The sequence below is a fragment of the Cibotium barometz genome, chromosome 60 (genome assembly GCF_041138505.1).
Source record: "Cibotium barometz isolate CiBa-2024 chromosome 60, ASM4113850v1, whole genome shotgun sequence".
NCBI classification, from domain to species: domain Eukaryota; kingdom Viridiplantae; phylum Streptophyta; class Polypodiopsida; order Cyatheales; family Cibotiaceae; genus Cibotium; species Cibotium barometz.
This window is the reverse complement of record NC_141105.1, coordinates 14,189,502-14,208,102: the sequence shown is the minus strand read 5'-3', so window position 1 is coordinate 14,208,102 and position 18,601 is coordinate 14,189,502. Positions and strand designations below refer to the sequence as shown.

Below are 18,601 nucleotides of genomic sequence, written 5' to 3'. Positions count from 1 at the left end.
GTTTACATTGTATTTCTCAGAATGTCATTGAGGTGCTCATCATTGTACCTTGCACAATTTCGACAAACTGCACCAGAACTTCTGGCCAGTGGGGATGGCATCAAAAGTGCAACCTTTCTTGGGGATGTTTACGTTCATCCTTCTGCAAAAATTCACCCTACTGCAAAGGTCAGCTACTCGCTTTTGAATATCTAATTGAACCAGGCCATCATTTCTAGGTACAGTTCTTGTTGGGGGCACAAACACGCGCACACACATCCATGTATCCTCGTCATGAGCGCCTCTCCCCTAGATTGATAATAGACTGTGGAACAGTAACGTGTAGACTTTGGATCAGGGCTGGCTGCTCTGCTTGATAGTGGGGGATGTCGGGTGGCTATCACAGGAGCTCCACCATCTTATCTTTACTCGAGTGGTTGGCCTGGGAGCTTCTGTAAATAAGGTTTCTATGGAAGGTCTGTTGAGAAGTCTCTGGTCTGGTCTTTTTCCCCAAAGTAAAGTCCTCAACACCCCACCTCTTGTTATCCTCTGGGCCTCTTGCATGCAGTTCTTTTCAGGCGTGGACACCCAGAGGCAGCTGGTTGCCCCTGGCATGCAATGTTATTCACGTGTAGGCAGCTTGCGTGCAGTGCTAGTCAGGTGTGGGTGCTTTGTCACATGTGGGAAGCTAGAGGTAGCTGGTTGTTGTACCCTCTCTTCTAAAATTGGAACATTGCTTCTATAAAATGCTTTGAAACCTTTGATTTTAAGAATTTTAGGAACCTTTTATCAGGAAAATTAAAACCTTTTTCATGAAGTTTTCACATGTTGCACATAGTTACCAGGCATTTCAAAAAATGCGTTCCTAAACGCCTTTGAAACGTTTCATGGGAGGTTTCAAAAACGTTATATACCAGGAGGGGTATACAACATTATATACTAAGAGGGATACATGTCTAAAAAATTGTGCTTAGGAGCTTCTGTAAATAAGGTTTCTATGGAAGGTCTGCTAGAAGTCTCGGCTCTGGTCTTTTTCCCTGCAGTAAAGTCCTCCACACCCCACCTCTTGTTATCCTTTGGGCCTCTTGCACCACCAGAGGCAGCTAGTTGCCTCTCACATGCAATGTTAGCCACGTGTAGGCATCCTGCATGCAGTGCTAGTCAGGTGTGGGTACTTTGTCACGTCTGGGCAGCTAAAGGCAGCTGGTTATTGTATCCCCTATTTTAAATTTGGAAAATTGCTTCTATAAAATGCTTTGAAACCTTTTATTTTAAGAATTCTAGAAACCTTTTTTCAGGAAAATCAAAACCTTTTTTGAGAAGGGAATAAACTTTCAGAATGCTGCACATAGTTACCAGGCATTTCAAAAAACGTGTTTGTAACATTTTGATAAATTCTTGGAGGTTTTGAAAACATTTCATACCATGGGGGGGCACATGTCTAAAAAAATGTTAGATATGTTATACTTACATGCATGGATAAACTCGTCAACTATGGTTCAGTGTAAAAAACATACATTGTATCATAAAAATATGCCAGGTTTCAAGAACGTGTGACATGTCTAACAAATGACGAATGTCATCTCGGTTCCGGACTGATGAATCATGACTAAAAACATTTCACAAACTCATTGTGATGGGAAATTTTTACTTGGGTTTTTCACACGTGTTCGGTCGAACACATGTGTGCATGCCATGAGGTATCCGCGTAGATCATGTTTCCATCTATTTGTATGTGTCATCTATGGCGACATTGATGCAGATGCCAGGTGTTTTTGGATCTCGGTGGGCTTCCATGGAGCTATCTTTTTTCCCGGTTCTTCACATTGTCAACATTGTTTTTGTGGGTTTATTGTTGGCATTACTTTTTGTGGGATCAAGATTATTAAAGCATTAAAGGCTTTTGTAAATAAGTGGAAAGAGGCTTTAATAGACCTTTTGTAAGCTATTTAAATCTTTGCTTTTTAAACCTATATAGCCTAAAGCTATATAAGCCTTAGTGGCTTCTTTGTAAAAAGAGAGAGGAGATTATTATAAAAAGGAATTTTCTGAAATAAGCTTTTGGAGGCTTTTCTCTCAAGCCTGTGGCTATGTGAGAGAGAAGGAGAGAGGTTGTTTATGAAGACTTTGTCTTATGCGCCCACGTAAGAGAGAGCTCTAAACTGTGCGCTTATGACAATCGCCATCTCCATCTCCATTGTTGAAGCTGTCAACTCAACAGTGAGCCGGTACATGGCTGCTGGTGAGGAAATAAGGGCAACACTCGTTTTTAACCTTGGCTAAGGGATTACAAAGACACGAAGACGCATGCTTACTTGGCTATTGGAGAGGGCTTAAAGCACTGAACCCGTTGAAGTTTTGAGACGAGTTCTCGATGCTCATGACGCTCGTCGAGTTTTGGAAGCTTTTCATGGAGATGTATGTGGAGGGAACTTTGCCCATGATGCAATGATCACAAAGATTCTTACTTCGGGGTACTATTGGCCTACTATGCATAAGGATGTTCATGAGTGGTGTCGTACTTGCAAGGAATGCCAAATCTTTGTACGTCGACAATTGGTAAGTGGACCTTTGAATCCTATACTTGTGTTTAAACCGTTCGAGAAGTAGGGGCTTGATTTTACTAGGCCACTTCCCCGTTCTTCTACCGGCAAAGTATACATACTTGTGGTTACAGACTACATGACACGATGCGCCGAGGATAAGGCTACTTGTGATGCTACTACCAAGACGGTGGTAAAGTTTCTTGTGGAGCATGTGTGCTCTCGTTTTGGTACACCTTTGGAGGTTCTCACCAACAACGGCCCCGGTTTCCATAGTGATCTTTTGGGAGAATTGATGGTAAAACTTTCTATCAACCATCGACGCTCGTCTCCTTAACTACCCACAATGCAATGGGTTGGTTGAGAAGACCAATGGAATCTTATGTGGCATTATTTTTAAGATTGTCAAGGACAAGCCTCATCGTTGGGACGAAGCTCTTCTTCATGTTTTGTGGGCTTATCGTACAACACATAAGGTGGCTTTGGGGTTTACTCCCTTCCGCCTTGTTTATGGTATTTATGCTATTCTTCCTATCGAGCTCGAGGTGCCTAGCTTGCGGATAGCTCTTGCTCATGGATGGGGTGATCAAGTCAACTCCATGTGTTAAGAGGATGATTGCAACCATGCTTTGGACCAATTTGAGAAGGGAGCTATCTAATAAAAAATCTTGTTTAACTACAAATTCAAGGAGGAGATTATCGAGTAAGGTGATTAGGTCTTCAGATATGATAATTGTTTGGATAACCGCAAGGATAAGAAATTTCTTGTTAGTTGGGAAGGACCGTTTGTGGTACACAGCTTTTGAATGGTTCCTACCTTCTCAAGGATTTGGATGGCACTCTTCATTCAATTCGCGTGAATGTTTATCACTTGAGATCTATCGTCATTGACATGAAGGCACACTGGAGGATACTCTTGCAAATCGAGGTGTACAAGAACACCTCGATTTGGGGGGGTAAATGTGATGGGAAATTTTTAGTTTTTCAGACGTGTTCGGCTGAATACATGTGTGCGTGCCATGAAGTATTGGCGTCGGCTATTTGTATGGATCGTCTATGGCAACATTGATGCGGATGCCGGGGTTTTTTGGCTCTTGGTGGGCTTCCATGGAGCAATTTTTTTTCCCAGGTCTTCACATTGTCGGCATTGTTTTTGTGGGTTTATTGTCGGCATTACTTTTTGTGGGATCAAGCTTATCAAAGCATTAAAGGCTTTTGTAAAGCTTAAGTGGAAAGAGGCTTTAATAGTTTTTTAAAGACCTTTTGTAAGCTATTTAAAGCTTTGATTTTTAAAGCTATATACCTTAAACGTATATAAGCCTTAGTGGCTTCTTTGTAAAAAGAGAGAGGAGATTATTATAAAAAGAAGGAAGCATGTGGACTGGAGGGTGTTTTTTTTTTCTGAAATAAGCTTGTGGAGGCGATTCTCTCAAGCCTGCGCCTATGTGAGAGAGAAGGAGAGAGGTTGCTTATGAAGACTCGTCTTATGTGCCTGTCGGGAAATAAAGGTCTTACCTGTGCTCATAGTTGCCAGGCGTTTCAGAAACGGCAGGTATGAAACGGGCTTCATACGTTTTGAAACGTTTCATAAAAGGTAAGAAACGGGTACAAAAAGGTTTCATACAAAATAGAAAAAACATGTATATTTTTAACTTGAAATATAGAAAAGAAAAAACTGTTGACATAACTTATAAGAGACCACATTGAATTCATTTCAATAAAAACAAAATACATGTAAGATATGATGATATCACAAATCACGTGGGTGATCACTGATGACTAAGCAGAAATCAAAAGGATCACCACGTGGGTGATGAGTCATGACTCAAAATCCAAGATCAAAATAAATAGCATGTCCAAAGTTCAAACTAAATAACATGTCCAAATAAAATGATACTGGCAGCAGCTGCTAGCTACTATCTGCATCCTCATCTGCATCCTCATGCTCATCCTCATCTGCATCTTTTGCCTTTGCAGCCTCACTCTCAAGGTCACTGCCGGTAGCCGAGTCCTCAAATGCCTCATCCTCTAGAGGTGCAGGTGCACCACTAGTACTAGCCTCTCGAGAAGATCGTGTAGTGCGAGCCGGAGCCATGATCTCCTCATAGAGCATAGAATAGATGTCTCTCTCCTCCTAAGGAATGTCGGGAATCTCCTTGCACTTCATGATATCAATCACTTGGAGAGGCTCAATGGGATGACCCTTTTGTTCTAGCAATCAGACAAGCCTCTCCAATTGTGCTTAGGAGAGTCTATTTCTCTTTTTCGTGTGAAAAAGAGCCCATGTACTCCAGTTTCTCTCACAAGGCCCTGAACTGCAATCCTGGGAGAGAACTCTCAATGCAATCCGTCTCTACATTTTACACACAAAAAAAAAAAAAAAAATGGATGATGAAAAAAACGCGTTTCATATAGGACGAAACGTTTCGAAACGTTTCGTACGTTTCGAACCTGTATGAAACGCGTTTCTATGCAACTGTGCCTGTGCTTATGTGTAAGGCTATTAAAGCCTAGTTCTGTGTGAAAGGCTACTAAGCCTGCATATGTGTATGCGTGTGTGGGAACAACGGTGTGGACACTCATTTAAGTATGTGTGTGTGTGTGTGTGTGTGTGAACCACCTCTTAAGAGGGGTGTGCATGATATCTAGATATTTGTGTGCTTAATGACATAAGCAGTGATGCCAGTAGGAAACCTTTGTAGACTATAAAGGTTATCGTACTTTCATGGAAAATATCAAGGAACCATCACATCTCACAGTCGTGTACTCTCTCTCTCCAGCACTGTACTTTCTCTTCTCACTCTCTCTCTATCTCTGTCGTCTGCATATCCATAATAGCCATGGCACCTGTGTATGAGCCTCCATAGGTGCCTTACCCTAACCCTAGCAGCTCTGCACCAACAATTGGTATCAGAGCATACCTTTCCTCCCACCTGTGTGCGCCATCTCACCATTCTCATAACCACTGCCTCTACTGTGTATACTGCCCGGCTGTGTGCTCTAACTCGCTTCTGTCCATGATAAAACTACCGCCTCTGCATACTGCAGAAACCCCCTTCGAAGTTTGCATTGCCGCTGTCCACCTTGCGCCATCTGCATAGTTGTACCTTGCCACCATCAGAGCCTGTAATCTACTGCACATCAGACAAGTGACGTCACCTACAGCAGCTCCTTCCTCATCCCATGATTCATAAACCATGGTCCACTGTCCTTGATCCATGATCCAATCATCCATCATTCCATGCCACAAAAAAAAACCATACATGACACTACATAAAAAAAACTTTATCAAAAGAGTCGCACAAATTTCAACGTTAGATTTGGGACAAAAAAATGTCAAAAAATTTGCTTTAAAAAAATGTGTTTCCTAGAAGGAAACGTTTCCAAGTTTCCTTCCCTGTAGGAAACGTGTTTCCTAACTACTATGATTTTAGGGGCTGGTCGACTCCTTTGAAAGCAGGAGGTGCAAGATGCGCATAAGGAGGTAGCAGGTGGCAGTTTTTCTTCTCTCTCTCTTATGTTCGCTGACCATACAGTCCCTCTACAGCAAGCTGGGCTGCCCCTTTTCCCCTTCTATTTTGTGCTGGCCGTACTGAAGACAGCAAGCCAGCGACCTCTTCTCCCTTCTCTTGCGCTGGTTGTACTGTGGACAGCAGGCCGGCCAGCTCACCTTCTCTCTCTTACGCTGGTACAGGCCGTACAGCAGGTACAACAGCGCCATACAGCATGGACAGCCACCTTCTCCCTCTTTTGGGTGACTGGCAGGTAGCAGTTTGACATTCTCTCTTGTTCCTAAAGTGCAAACCGTACAGTGGTATAGTGGTCGGGCGGGTTCTTCTCTCTCTTTTGCTCAAGTTGTACAGCAGCTAGAGAATCTCCTCTCTTCACCACTCCCTCCTGGGCATTGGTTCAGGGTTGTGTTTGGAGGTATCAGGGACTGTTTTGAGAGCTTTTTTGGGACTGTTTTTGGGGAGACCTGGTACTGTTTTGAGAGCCTTTTCAGGGACGTTTTGGCACGGAATTCGGCGTTGGATTTGACTCCGTACCGGGCTATTGTTTTCGAGGCTGATTTGCACAGGTTTATGGTGCTGATTGGTGCCTTGATATTTGAGCAAGGTTTTGCTCAGCTTTGTGGAAAATCGGGTGTAGGACTACGAGACTGCACCAGTGCAGTGTTTTGATATTGTTTATGGTTATTTCTGTTGTGTTTTCATATCTTTGTTGGCATCTAAAGTGTCTATCCATTGCATCCGGGTATCACCTAAGCTCTGGTCCACGTCAGTAGCCCCCTGTGGCTCACATAAGGCTTCAAGCCTTAAGCCTTAGAGTAAGGCTTAATAAAGCCTTATTGTAAGGCTTCATAAAGCCTTATTAAAAGGATTTGAAATTTCGAAGATGGCCCGATAGCACGACACTCAAAGAAAGTTGTACCCGCATCCCAAGACAAGAAGAAAGGGGGAACCTATATCGAATCAACAGTGCTTCTTCATCTCAGGTCATTTTGGGGATTTTCCACTTTTTTGAAAATTGTGCTTAATCAAAGCATTAATCTCAAGAGTTTCATCATTATTCAAAATTGAAAGCATATATGAAGCATTAAAGTGATGTTCTAGTCTCCTATCGTATTAAAGTGATGCTCTACTCTACCCTTGGGACCCTGTAACTTGCATTAGAAACTAGGCCATGAGCCTAAAATTTATCCTTGACACGGTTTGAGGTAATCCTTGAGGGGGGGATTGTTGGGAAATCAAGGTCTTACTGTGTTTATGTGTAAGGCTATTAAAGCCCGGTTCTATGTGTGAAAGGCTACTAAGCCTCAACATGTGTACGTGTGTGGGAACAACCCCTTAAGTGTGTAAGTGTGTGTTTGTGTGTGAACCACCTCTTAGAGGGGTGTGCATAATATCTAGATATTTGCATGTAATGACATAAGCAGTGCTGCCAGCATGCAACCTTTGTAGCCTATAAAGGTTATTGTACTTTCATGGAAAATATCAAGGAGCCATCACATCTTACAGTCGTGTACTCTCTCTCTCTCTAGCATTGTACTCTCTTCTCACTCTCTTTCTCAGTCTCTATCGTCTGCCTATCCATAGCCATGGCACCTGTGTATAAAGCTCCATAGGTGCCTGACCCTAACCCTAGCAGCTCTACACCAACAGCGCCCACATAAGAGAGAACTGTAAACTATGCGCTTAACCCAACCATAATTACAGTTACCATCTCTATCATTGAAGCCGTCAACTCAAGTGAGAGCCGTCACGCGGCTGCTGACGAGGAAATAAGGGCGACACTCATTTTTAACCTTGGCTAAAGGCTTACAAAGCACGTGTTTGGCTATTGGAGAGGCCTTAATGCATAGAACCCATTGATGCGGGTTCTATTCTCCTGGGGGTGTGGCTCCTTGCGCTTTTGTGGTGTATCCCGTATGCAGTTCTGTGGCGGTCTTCCTGGGTTGCTCTTCACTGGACATTCGGCCTGCAGCGTGGGCGGCTTTCCATGTTCATATAACCTCAGTCGGGCCCAGCCATTGGTACATGGCCGTTTTGTTCCCCCCTCCGCCCCCCCCCCCCCCCCCACAAGATTCATGAATCGGCGGCAATTCATCATTAAAGCCTGAAAAACAGAAATCATGTTTCACGAAACTACTTCTTTGGAAAGAGTCTTATAGAAATTTATGGAGACAGTGAATGTATTTGTCAAGGGTTTTTTTGTCATCGGACATTTACATGAGGGCATATCAGTAATGGTTTTGGGGATTACTGGACTACAGTACAATAATGTGTGTGCATGTAGATTTATTACGTAATATCGCGAGAATTTGATTAGGTTTTACATTACAAATTAATTTATTAGCATGCTTTAATGTCCAAACATGTAGTGATTAATGCCATAAAACCTATGTTTTGAGGAAAATTGATCATAAAATCCCTAAACAATGCCATTCTGGGAATTGGGATTTTCTCGAATTACCTAATGATGACTTACAACTTTAACTCACAAGAGTCGTTAGCCTTGTGTTTTTAGGAGGCCACTAAGTTTGAAAATTGTCAAGAGATGGATGATGCAACATTTAAGCAAGTGCAAAAAGGATCTCAAATATGACATGCTTGGCAAGGACATAAATACTGAGGAACCAACAAATGACTCTTCTAAAAACGCATTTTTCTTTGGTCACACAAGCAATTGGAAGCAGATGGAAGCAGATGAGAATATGAAGGTTTGTCTTTTTTTATTTGAAGTGTCAAATTGTTGACGCTTCCAACAAACACAGGTTGACGCGATTCACCCAGATTTTTAGACGCGTCACATCATATAAAAAGAATGAAAAGTTTAAACACTTGAGAAATATGTAGACAAGCTGACAAGTTACATGCCACATAAATGCTCTCAAAATAGCACTAAGTTTAATAGTTTGTCGACTGAAATACAAATGTCATGATAAATAAGCTGCCCTAGAATTACTAAAAAACTAATACAAAAGCTATTAATCCTAATCTAGCTTTACTAGAACTTAAGAAACGCTTGAAGCTTATTTTAAAAAACTTGTTTGAAACATTTCAAACGGGTTGGCCTGGGGCTGAAACACTTTCTTTGAAACTACGATGTTGCAACCTGCAAGCAGGCAACTAACTAGCAATCACGAGCTACTCTGGGCCACTGCCAGACGATCACTTTGGCAATGAAGGTATCTGAAAGTCCATGGCTCTGCTACAAAGTTGATGTGGAAGAAGATGAAGAGGTGGGCCACTTGTGCCTCCACATCATATGAGCCATCCGGCTCTCTGTAGTTGGAGCAGTTAAGTTCCAGCCCGCACAACTAGTCGTGCCTGGTTGATACATCCATAAGGCGAAGGTCGCCAGAGGATTGGGAGAAGCCAATGACCTGGTCCCAAATATTAATTGCAAGCGACAAACCATCTCACTCCCCATCAGAGCCACTCTCAGTGGGAAGGAGAAGACAACGGCTCCAACTTTGTGCTTGATGGTTAACCATAGAGACATGTAGAGGGGCTACCACCATGTAGTCACTCATCTTGAGAGCGAGGGCATATCTTCTAGGAAAGAATTGAAATCGGGGAGAAGGTGATAATTGTCTTTACTGAGTTTGAAGAGCATTGAATTGACGCACACCTGATCCAGGGTTGTTTGTCGTACCAGTATGAACCTATTTGTACCATACGGTATCGTATGGTTTTTTTTTATCCCCCCCCCCCCCCTACCTTGAGAAAAAATTCCAAATCCTCAAAAAAAAATAGAAATCTTGCTCAACGAATATCCCAAATGCCCGCAATACTTCGCAACTTTCGTGTCCACTCAGTATTCCATATGGGGTTGCTAAGAGACCTAAAAAATCTAGCAAGGTAGGCTGGTAGTGTACACTTGATTGGTAGGATGAGAGAATCTTGCTACATCACTTGGAGATCCCTGGTATAGGTAGGCTAGACAATCACATCCTCAAGTTATGTACGAGGGAGAAGATTTGGACAGGGCCATTTTGATCTACAGAGTCGTCCCTAAACCTATCACCCTAGATGCAGTGTCCGTATTTGTGCAAGGATGGTCCCTTAGTCATAAACGCTACACTGGGAGACCTTTGGTATCGCATTACCCATGCAGGCTCTTTTTTGGAGAGAATTGGGAGATCCAACTAGGAGAGACACATCTCCATGTTCTGGTTCCTCAAGCATTGGAGACTCCTCTCCCCCCAGCCTTCCCTCACATTCAAGCTTGAAGCTCCATAGTTTGTAAGTGTTTAAAAAAAAACCGTATTTTATCATACGATATCCCAAAATTTCATATCGTACCAAAAATTCCCATATGGTATCGTATCGTATGGTATCGTATTCTCGTACCATGACAACTATGACCTGATCTATTGCCACAAGTTGGGCGCTGTTGGTAGCCAAGGGGTGAGGGGTAGAGTCGGCACTGGAGGTGTCTACCTATGCAGGCTATGTGTCTATTTTATCAGTTTGCAGGTTTTGCAGGAATATCTTGAAGTAAACGCTTGTAAATGTTTCTTGGGGAAGCAATCTGAGAATGAAAAGCCAGTCATGCCCACTAATAGGTTGGAGTGGGGAGAGAAAACGTGCCTCCATGTGGCAAAGCACACATCGATACCCTGTACTGCAATGAGGCTTGACACCAAGTGACCAAGTCAAACTTGATCTGGATGTAACCATTGCCCATGAACCGGATACCATATTCCCTTGCTTTCTAACTAGGGTAGCTTGCAGGAAGTCACGGATTTGGGCTTGGGCAGCAAACTTGCAGACCAAGGTTGTGGCTTCAAGTGAAGCCATGAGCTGGAAAGGAACAAGAGGTCTGTTTCCGAAAAAAAGATAGTTGAGGGCTGCCTTAATACAGGTGGATGAAGCGCCTGCCATCCAGTAGGAGGGGACATGGCCTCAAGCGCTTACCAACTGCCGAATAAAAGTAACGAGTTGATGTTGGGATGAAAGTTTTTCTTGTGTGTGTGTGAACCATCTCGTAGAGAGTGGTAGTGTCTTGCATGTGTGTGAACCACCTCTTAGAGGGATATCAAATAGCGCCTGATATAAGCAGTGATGTCAGTGGAGCAACCTTTGTAACCCATAAAGGTGCATGTACTTCATCAAAGAAATCAATCAATAGTCACATCATTGAGTTGTGTACTTCATTCCCTCTAGCATTGTCTTCTCTCTCTATCTCTGTCTAGCATTGTGCTCCATGATAGGCTCATGTCGATGTGAGGCAAAGCACTCCGAGTGGTGGTCTGTGTCGAAGGCTCGCGTCAGTGAAAGCAGAGGCACTCCGAGGTGATAGTGGCAGCGGAAGATGAGGTGATGCAGGCTCTGATGACAAGGGTGCTGGTGGGGGGGGGGGCAGGAGGGCGGCAGGTCGGTCACCCTAAAAGGTGTAGGCCAGCAGCCAAGACAAAAAACCCCAAGTAAAATATAAAATACCTAGAAAATTCCCTTTTCAAGGCTAGGAAAAATATTGTTTCCTTCACACCCCCTTTCAGGCCAAAAAAGGGGACCATGACAGAAGATGATGGATGCCAGGGTCCCACACAGACACAATGGCAGAAGGAATGTTTCCTCCTCTGGAAACAAAATCTGATAAAGTCAGAGAGGGCGATCGTGATGGCAAAGGTGGAGAGGATGAGTGGATGTACATGGGTTGCAGAAGCAAAGATGATGTCGGAGCTAAAGCATAGTCGGTGACGAAGGCTCGCGTCGGTGGAAGTAGAGGCACTCCGAGGTGATATTGGCAACGGAAGATGAGGTGATGCAGGCTCTGATGACAAGGGTGCTGTTGTACCTAAGGTGGTAGATGAAGAGCAGAGAGGGCCACTGTCCCGAGTGGTGGTGGTGGTGGTGCGAGCTCTGATGACACGGATGCTGCGTACCTGAAGTGGTGAGGAGCAAAGAGGGCTGCCGTCCCGAGTGGTGCAAGCTCTGGTGACACGGGTGCTGCATACCTGAAGCAGAGAGGGCTGCCGTCCAAAGTGGTGCAAGTTCTAGTGACACGGGTGCTGCATACCTGAAGCAGAGAGGGCTGCCGTCCCGAGTGGTGTAAGCTCTGGTGACACGGGTGATGCGTACTTGAAGCAGAGAGTGGGCTGCCGTCCTGATATAGCAGAGAGTGGGCTGCTGTCCCATGGGCTGTGGCAAAATGCAGAAGATATGCTGATGTAAGCACTGATGTGAGCCCTGATGTATGCGCTGATGTAAGGCTGATATAAACGCTGATATAAGCCCTGATGAAAACACTGATGTCTGTTGATGTAAAACGCAGATAACAGTGCAGAAGTAAGCCTGATGTAAGCGCCGATATAAGCCTGATGTAAGGCTGATGTGAGCCTGATGTGAGGCTACTGTAAAACGATGATGTCAGCCTGAGGTAAACGCTGAAGATAGCAGAAGAAAAACGCTGATGAAAAGGATGTAAAGCTCAGATGATAAACGCTGAAGTAAGCCTGATGGTGTGCTGAAGTAAACGCTGAAGACAGCCCTGATGTAGGCGGCCAGCAGATGATAGCAGAGAGGGCTGCTGTCCCATGGTGGCCTGTAGCAGAGGGTGGGCTGCTGTCCTGGGTAGTGGCCAGATGGTACCGGATATAACAATAAAGTGGTACCCAATGATAAAAGGTAGGCAAGGCTATATATACTGAGGGGGGGTTGCTGGTCGGTCACCCTAAAAGGTGTAGGCCAGCAGCCAAGACAAAAAACCCCAAATAAAATATAAAATACCCAGAAAAATCCCTTTTTAGGGCTGGGAAAAATATTGTTTTCTTCACACCCAGGCCAAGGTTGCATGGAACGTCATCATCCAGACCCCCCATAAGGGTGGGTCAGGCATCATTGATCTGGCAATTCAGAATAGGGTGCTTTGCGGCAAACTTGCCATCCATGGTTTCCAACGCGGGAGGAGCCATGGAAGGTTTCCTGCTCGCCCACATCTCTGAGTGCATTCTCATACGTGGAAGCCACTAGCTCCTGGGCACCCACTAGATTTTCAACTCTCTTTCAAAGCTGTCTTTGAAAGCTCGACATATCTTTCAAGAACAAACTTGCAGCAAGCCTCTTTTAAGCATGGGCCACACTTCAGCTGAACTTTTCCAGTCCTCTCCCCGTTGTGGACCAAGAGTGCTTGCGGAAGCCTTTGATTTGGAACACCCTGATTCGTCTTCCCACTGGCATCCTGGACATCCACTTGGCACCTACACCCACATTCCCTGAGGCTGCCTAGGATCCGGACTAGTGTAGCCCCTGCCCCTGCGTGTATGTCTTGCACATGACCCCCCCCCCCCCCCCCTCCCGGGGCCTGAGATTGCCTCACTGGAGTGAGAGGAAAGGGGTGTGGGGGATCATCCTTGACATTCGGGGGATCATCCTTGGCATTCCATCCCCCTGGTGATTCAACTCTTCCTATTGCATAAAAGAAATGAAAAATTAAGAGACTTTTAACCTAGGAGTTGCTAGATAAGCACTGCGATCTATTAGTGTCTTGGACATATCCTTCTCTATTAAGTCCCCAAGCTCACTCCGAGTCAGCAAAGAATCTGATCTTTTGACAGCCTAGATGATGAAGACCTATGCAATGAAACACACACACACACACACACACACAGAGAGAGAGAGAGGATTGTAATCTAATTTGGGGAAACAGATTGGCCCAAATGTGTCCATCTCTGCAAATGCCCGCATTGGACCTGGAGTAAGGTTGATTGGTTGCATCATTCTTGATGACGTGGAAATCAAGGTTTGGACTTCGGAATGCTTATTAAACTTGTAGGGGGGCAAATAAAGATTCTTCTACACGGTCCCATTCATCTTAATGTAAACTATGTTTTACAGGAAAATGCCATAGTTCTGCATTCAATAATCGGATGGAAGTCGTCTATTGGAAGATGGGCCAGGGTGCAGGTAGTAGTCACATGTCAAGTCTTCATGCTTATTGCCAGCGCCTTTCTTGTGGGTGATAGCTGACTGTCAGGTGGTATGCAGGGAGGTGGTAATTACGCAGCCAAACTTGGTATCACAATTCTTGGTAAGCTAGCAGGGCCTTTTAGTATCGAGGCCTCCAGATTTTCTCTTAACCGGAAGGTGACAAATCTCATGCTGTGCAGGTGAAGACGTCTTGGTCGAAGATGAAGTCGTGGTCACAAATTGCATTGTGCTTCCTCACAAGGCACTCAATCTGAGCGTGCAAGAGGAGATCATACTGTAGTCATGTTTAATATGCCATAATAATCACTCCTTTACCGACATCTAAACGTTACTGAGCCAGTTATCATAATCAAGCCTTTACCCACATCTAAACGTTACTGAGCCACTTATCATAATCAAGCCTTTACCACATCTGCCAGTCATTGGAAGTTATGTATTTAGAGGATTCTGCAGCCATTTTTTCTCATTCTTTGTATGTTCATAAGTGAAACAATTTTTTTCTGTAAAATATCTTGTATTATTATTTCAATAGCACGCATGAATATTTCAGACCAACTTGTTACATCATAAAGGAATGACTTGTGTAGCAATGCACCAGTAGGGCCACACATCTTCTGGCCCTCCAAAGGCAGCGATTTGCCTAGCTGTCACGTTCATACAGCATAGAGGAACCTTTGAGGCTATGTACAGAACATTCCACGCCCATCGGACCCTCCTTTCTCCCTCCCAGGGGGGGTCCTATCATGTGCTGAGAAACCTTGAGTGCTGAAGTATTCAACTATAGCACAACCATGGTGGTGGTGGGTTCGAATCTACCATAGTGGCATCTAAATTCACTCTACATTATATAAAAAAAAGTGGTGGTTGATGATTTATGTGGGGTTGGAGATCTCGTTCTAAAGCCCCACATTTCTAGTCAGCAGTAGTAAGTGGGCTGTAGGCTGATCAACACCTTCACTGTTACCACAAAGTTGACTTTTTGGTAGATTAGATGCTGGCCATAGATCAACCCAGATTTGTTACTCGTCCAAATAATTGTTGCCCCGTCTGTTGTGTTGAAATGAGAAAAATACAAGAATAAAAGAAAATCCCTCAAAAATGAGTAAATTCTCACATAAGATGAAGAGTTGACTAGTACAGTATTTAATAGTAAAAAAATTAAGATTTATTAGTAAAAAATTAAAATTTTGACACCTTAGGAGCTCATGAAAGAGGCACCTAGAATCTCATCATTGCTCTCAATTTTTAATTCAAAAAAATGAGATATTTCATCTCTCCTCTCTTCTCTTTTAAACTGGATTTAAAAAGTGAGCCAAACTGGTCTAAATTGGATCAAATTGAAGCTGGAAGTTTTTAGATACCAATTGGACTTGGTTGGTGGCCTCCCTATCTTATAAATAGAACCCTATTCTTTTGTATTTTCATATTGGAGTAACTCTATGTAAGTGTAATTTTCAGTTTAAGTGTATTTCTATTATTCCTCTACCTTGCTTCGCAACTGGTGGTCTTGTGTGACCTTGATCAACCACTCAAAGGTGCCACCTCGTGAATCACATTCCTTTCTATTATTCCTCTACCTTGCTTCGCAACTGGTGGTCTTGTGTGACCTTGATCAACCACTCAAAGGTGCCACCTCGTGAATCACATTCCTTTCTATAAGACTACATCGGTCCTCAATCTTCGTACTATATCCATGTGAGTTGTCTTCTTAAGCTCTAAAAAGACCCACTCAAGTCTCATCTAGGATGTTGGTTGTCCAGTGAAATGTAAAGCCACTTTGCATTTATCGATAGGGTTTACATTTCATCCAAGCTTTGCCAGCATCAAAGTACACAAGGAACTTTAAGAAACATCCTTTGCTTTTAGCCATCTCCGGATAAAGCACTTGTCACTCTTTGAGCACTTCTTAACAAACCATTGATCTTCCACGAAGCATCCTCATGTGTAAATGAAATGATTAGTGGTGAGGACAGTCCTAAGAAACTTCATGTTATAAAGCAGTGGAAAGACTCATATGGATCACAAAAACTCATTTTGACCAAATCTTATGATGCATCGAAGCAAAAACTTCGGACATTGTTCGTACATCATCCAAGAAATGTACCTCTTGTTAAGGCTCTCCTTGAAACACTTGGCTCGAAACTCTCACCTTGGTCTAGAGGAACCGTTGGCTGAAAACTCTCACCATTGTCATCTTTTGCATACACTCAGCACAAATGGGGTGATGGTTCTTTGGATTATGTGGTGGTCTCATGAGATCCCACAATAAAGGTTCATATTGCTTAATGCAATCCTACACTTCTAGTGTGCAACTAATCTGAGAAATGAGAAGAGTTGAGACACTCACATCATATGTATCCTCTTAGCTCTAGTCTTGAAGAAGCCTCCTCCTTGAGTTGTGCCTTTGTTGTTCTCGGGCAATGCCTCTGGTGGACTCGTAGCTAAAACATTGGCTGGTCAAACGCTGAGCTAGAAACTTTTCATGAGAGATTCATGTCCATGACAGTCTCCCACTAGAACTAGTTGCTTTTATCCTCTGTGGGTGGTCTTAACTATTCTATCCTTTGGAATCTCCTTATAGTTTTGGTGCTGGACCTGAGTTCTTGGCGTGCAACCATCTCCAAGGTCGTTGTAATAGAGACCGCATCCAAGAGGCTTAAAGGTCAATGTGTAGAGACATGGACATGCAAGCACGCCATTAAACCATCCGCAAATTTGTCTACTTGCTCTAAAATCTTAATGGTCTTCTAGAGGATTAGTAGAGCTACTTCCTAAAGCGGGTCATGTAGTCAATAACTAGCTTGCTTGCTTTTGACAAACACACTCCCATTGCCTCTACAACTCATGGTATGACATCGTATGTAATCGTCTCATGGTCATCCGAGAAGGTTGTTCCATCTATTGCTCATCGTTTGCTTGGAGGGAGATGATTGGTCCACCTCTTGTTGTAATTGAGGCTGTGCTAATCTAGTCATGGGTCGTGGTGGGAAGGAAGATCTCAGCCACTAAATCAGTAGCACACTTTATTTCAAGGAATCTAAATCTCCTACACTTGTCAACATCTATTTAAATTATGTAATTTGCTGATGTGGAATAACATGATTTGCTTGGTTGTCAACATCTGTGTAGAGTGATTTCCAACCTAATTCCATTGGCCGAACTGTCAACATCTTTGCAAAATGTTCCACTCCCCATGACGACGACGGTTGGGAAAGGCCCCACGGGTTGGCCTTTCCCTAGGAAAATGGGTCAATGGCTAGCGCCAGCTCCCCATTTTCCTCTATGGTAAGACCTCCCCATGGCCTTTCCCTACATCGTGAACGCTGATCAAGGTCAACAAAGGTTAATGGGTTGCATCATTAACATTTTGAGTCAAATTGCTATATGCCAAAATTACATGTTATGGTTGGTAGTGCCCACACCAAATCAATGGTCAAAGGGGCAACAAGGACTATTTTTTAGACCACCAAATTTGATGGATTCAAATCATTTTGCCAAAATTAGCATTTTAAAACAATAGTAGGTTGGTCTAAGGCTAGTCATGGTAATGTCCGAGATGCTAATGATAGCTCATGGGTAAAATTTATATGCCATGACAAGCGTATAGGTGTCATTTACTTATGAACAAGGGTCCAATATGAGTTCACGTTGTAGTATCAACACAATTAGGGTGGATTGAACATCTATATCGATCAAAGACCAACAACAAATCAATAGAACCAGGTTGCATGACAAGTAGCCAATTTGGCTTGGTCCATCAAATGGGGTTAATGTATAGCATTAGAAGCTCGTGATAATACTAGAATATGCCGTGTGATATGCTTAGAATTAATTATTCATTAGGGGAAGGTTGAGGTCTATAGGGGTCCTTTAAGATGCCATGTGATTAAAAGGTTATTAAGGAAAAGAGCCAATCGTGTGATGCCATGTATACAAAAATGTTGGGTGATTAAAGGTGGTCAAAAGATTCTCTAGAAGATGCCTTTTTGTACTTTTCATTTCCAAAAAGTAGGGGGGAAAGTTTTTGAAATTTCGGACATCCATAACTTCTACATATGAGCTCAAAATTTGTCGGAGATTACAGATTCAGAATCTACTCGTCGAGCTCTTTCCATAGATATATCACATGATATAGTTTTGCTCGCTCGATTTCAAATTCAATTTTGGCGGGAAACTTTGAAATTCAAACTTCTAGCCGTTTGAAGAACAAGATATAGACCTCAACCTTCCCCTAATGTATGAAAAATAAAGGGTAGAGAGCTAGATTAAGATTTAAGTGACTTATTGCCAAGGACAATGTGAAACGTCCATAGCTTATGTTATTCGCTTGTATATAAGTCTACTTTCTAAGGAACCAGTAAGTGCGTATCATTTTCTTGTTTCCCTCTGCTAGTGCTTGATGTTATTCTCAATTGGTGAAAGGTTGTTTGTGATTTGCTAGCTTCATTGCACTTGTATATAAGTCAATATTTTTACTTTCTAAGGGACCACTCGTGTATTATCTAAACTGTGAATATGTTTTCTGTTTCTCTCTTGGTAATGCTTAATATTATACTCAATTGGTGAAATGCTTTCTATGATTTGCTAGCTTCATTACACTTGTGAGAGTCTTAGCATTGATTTGAGCTGTTTTTTGTTGGA

General features: G+C 43.1%; 1 protein-coding gene across 3 annotated transcripts in view; it reads left to right on the top strand.

Annotated features, from left to right (window-relative positions):
- LOC147605018 (uncharacterized) overlaps window positions 1–14,531 on the top strand; it is a 75,334-nt gene extending 60,803 nt beyond the window's left edge. Inside the window, exons 12-16 of one of the 3 annotated variants that reach the window (XM_086794388.1) lie at window positions 21–168; window positions 13,680–13,772; window positions 13,868–13,936; window positions 14,018–14,060; window positions 14,140–14,531. In XM_086794388.1, the coding sequence (XP_086650514.1) occupies window positions 21–168; window positions 13,680–13,772; window positions 13,868–13,936; window positions 14,018–14,060; window positions 14,140–14,240 (454 nt within the window). In that variant the 3' untranslated portion in view covers window positions 14,241–14,531. Of the gene's footprint in view, window positions 1–20; window positions 169–1,741; window positions 1,973–13,679; window positions 13,773–13,867; window positions 13,937–14,017; window positions 14,061–14,139 lie in introns of those variants that run through there. The other 2 variants (XM_086794389.1, XM_086794390.1) reach the window with 2 other exon arrangements.
- The last annotated feature ends 4,070 nt before the right edge of the window (window positions 14,532–18,601 follow it).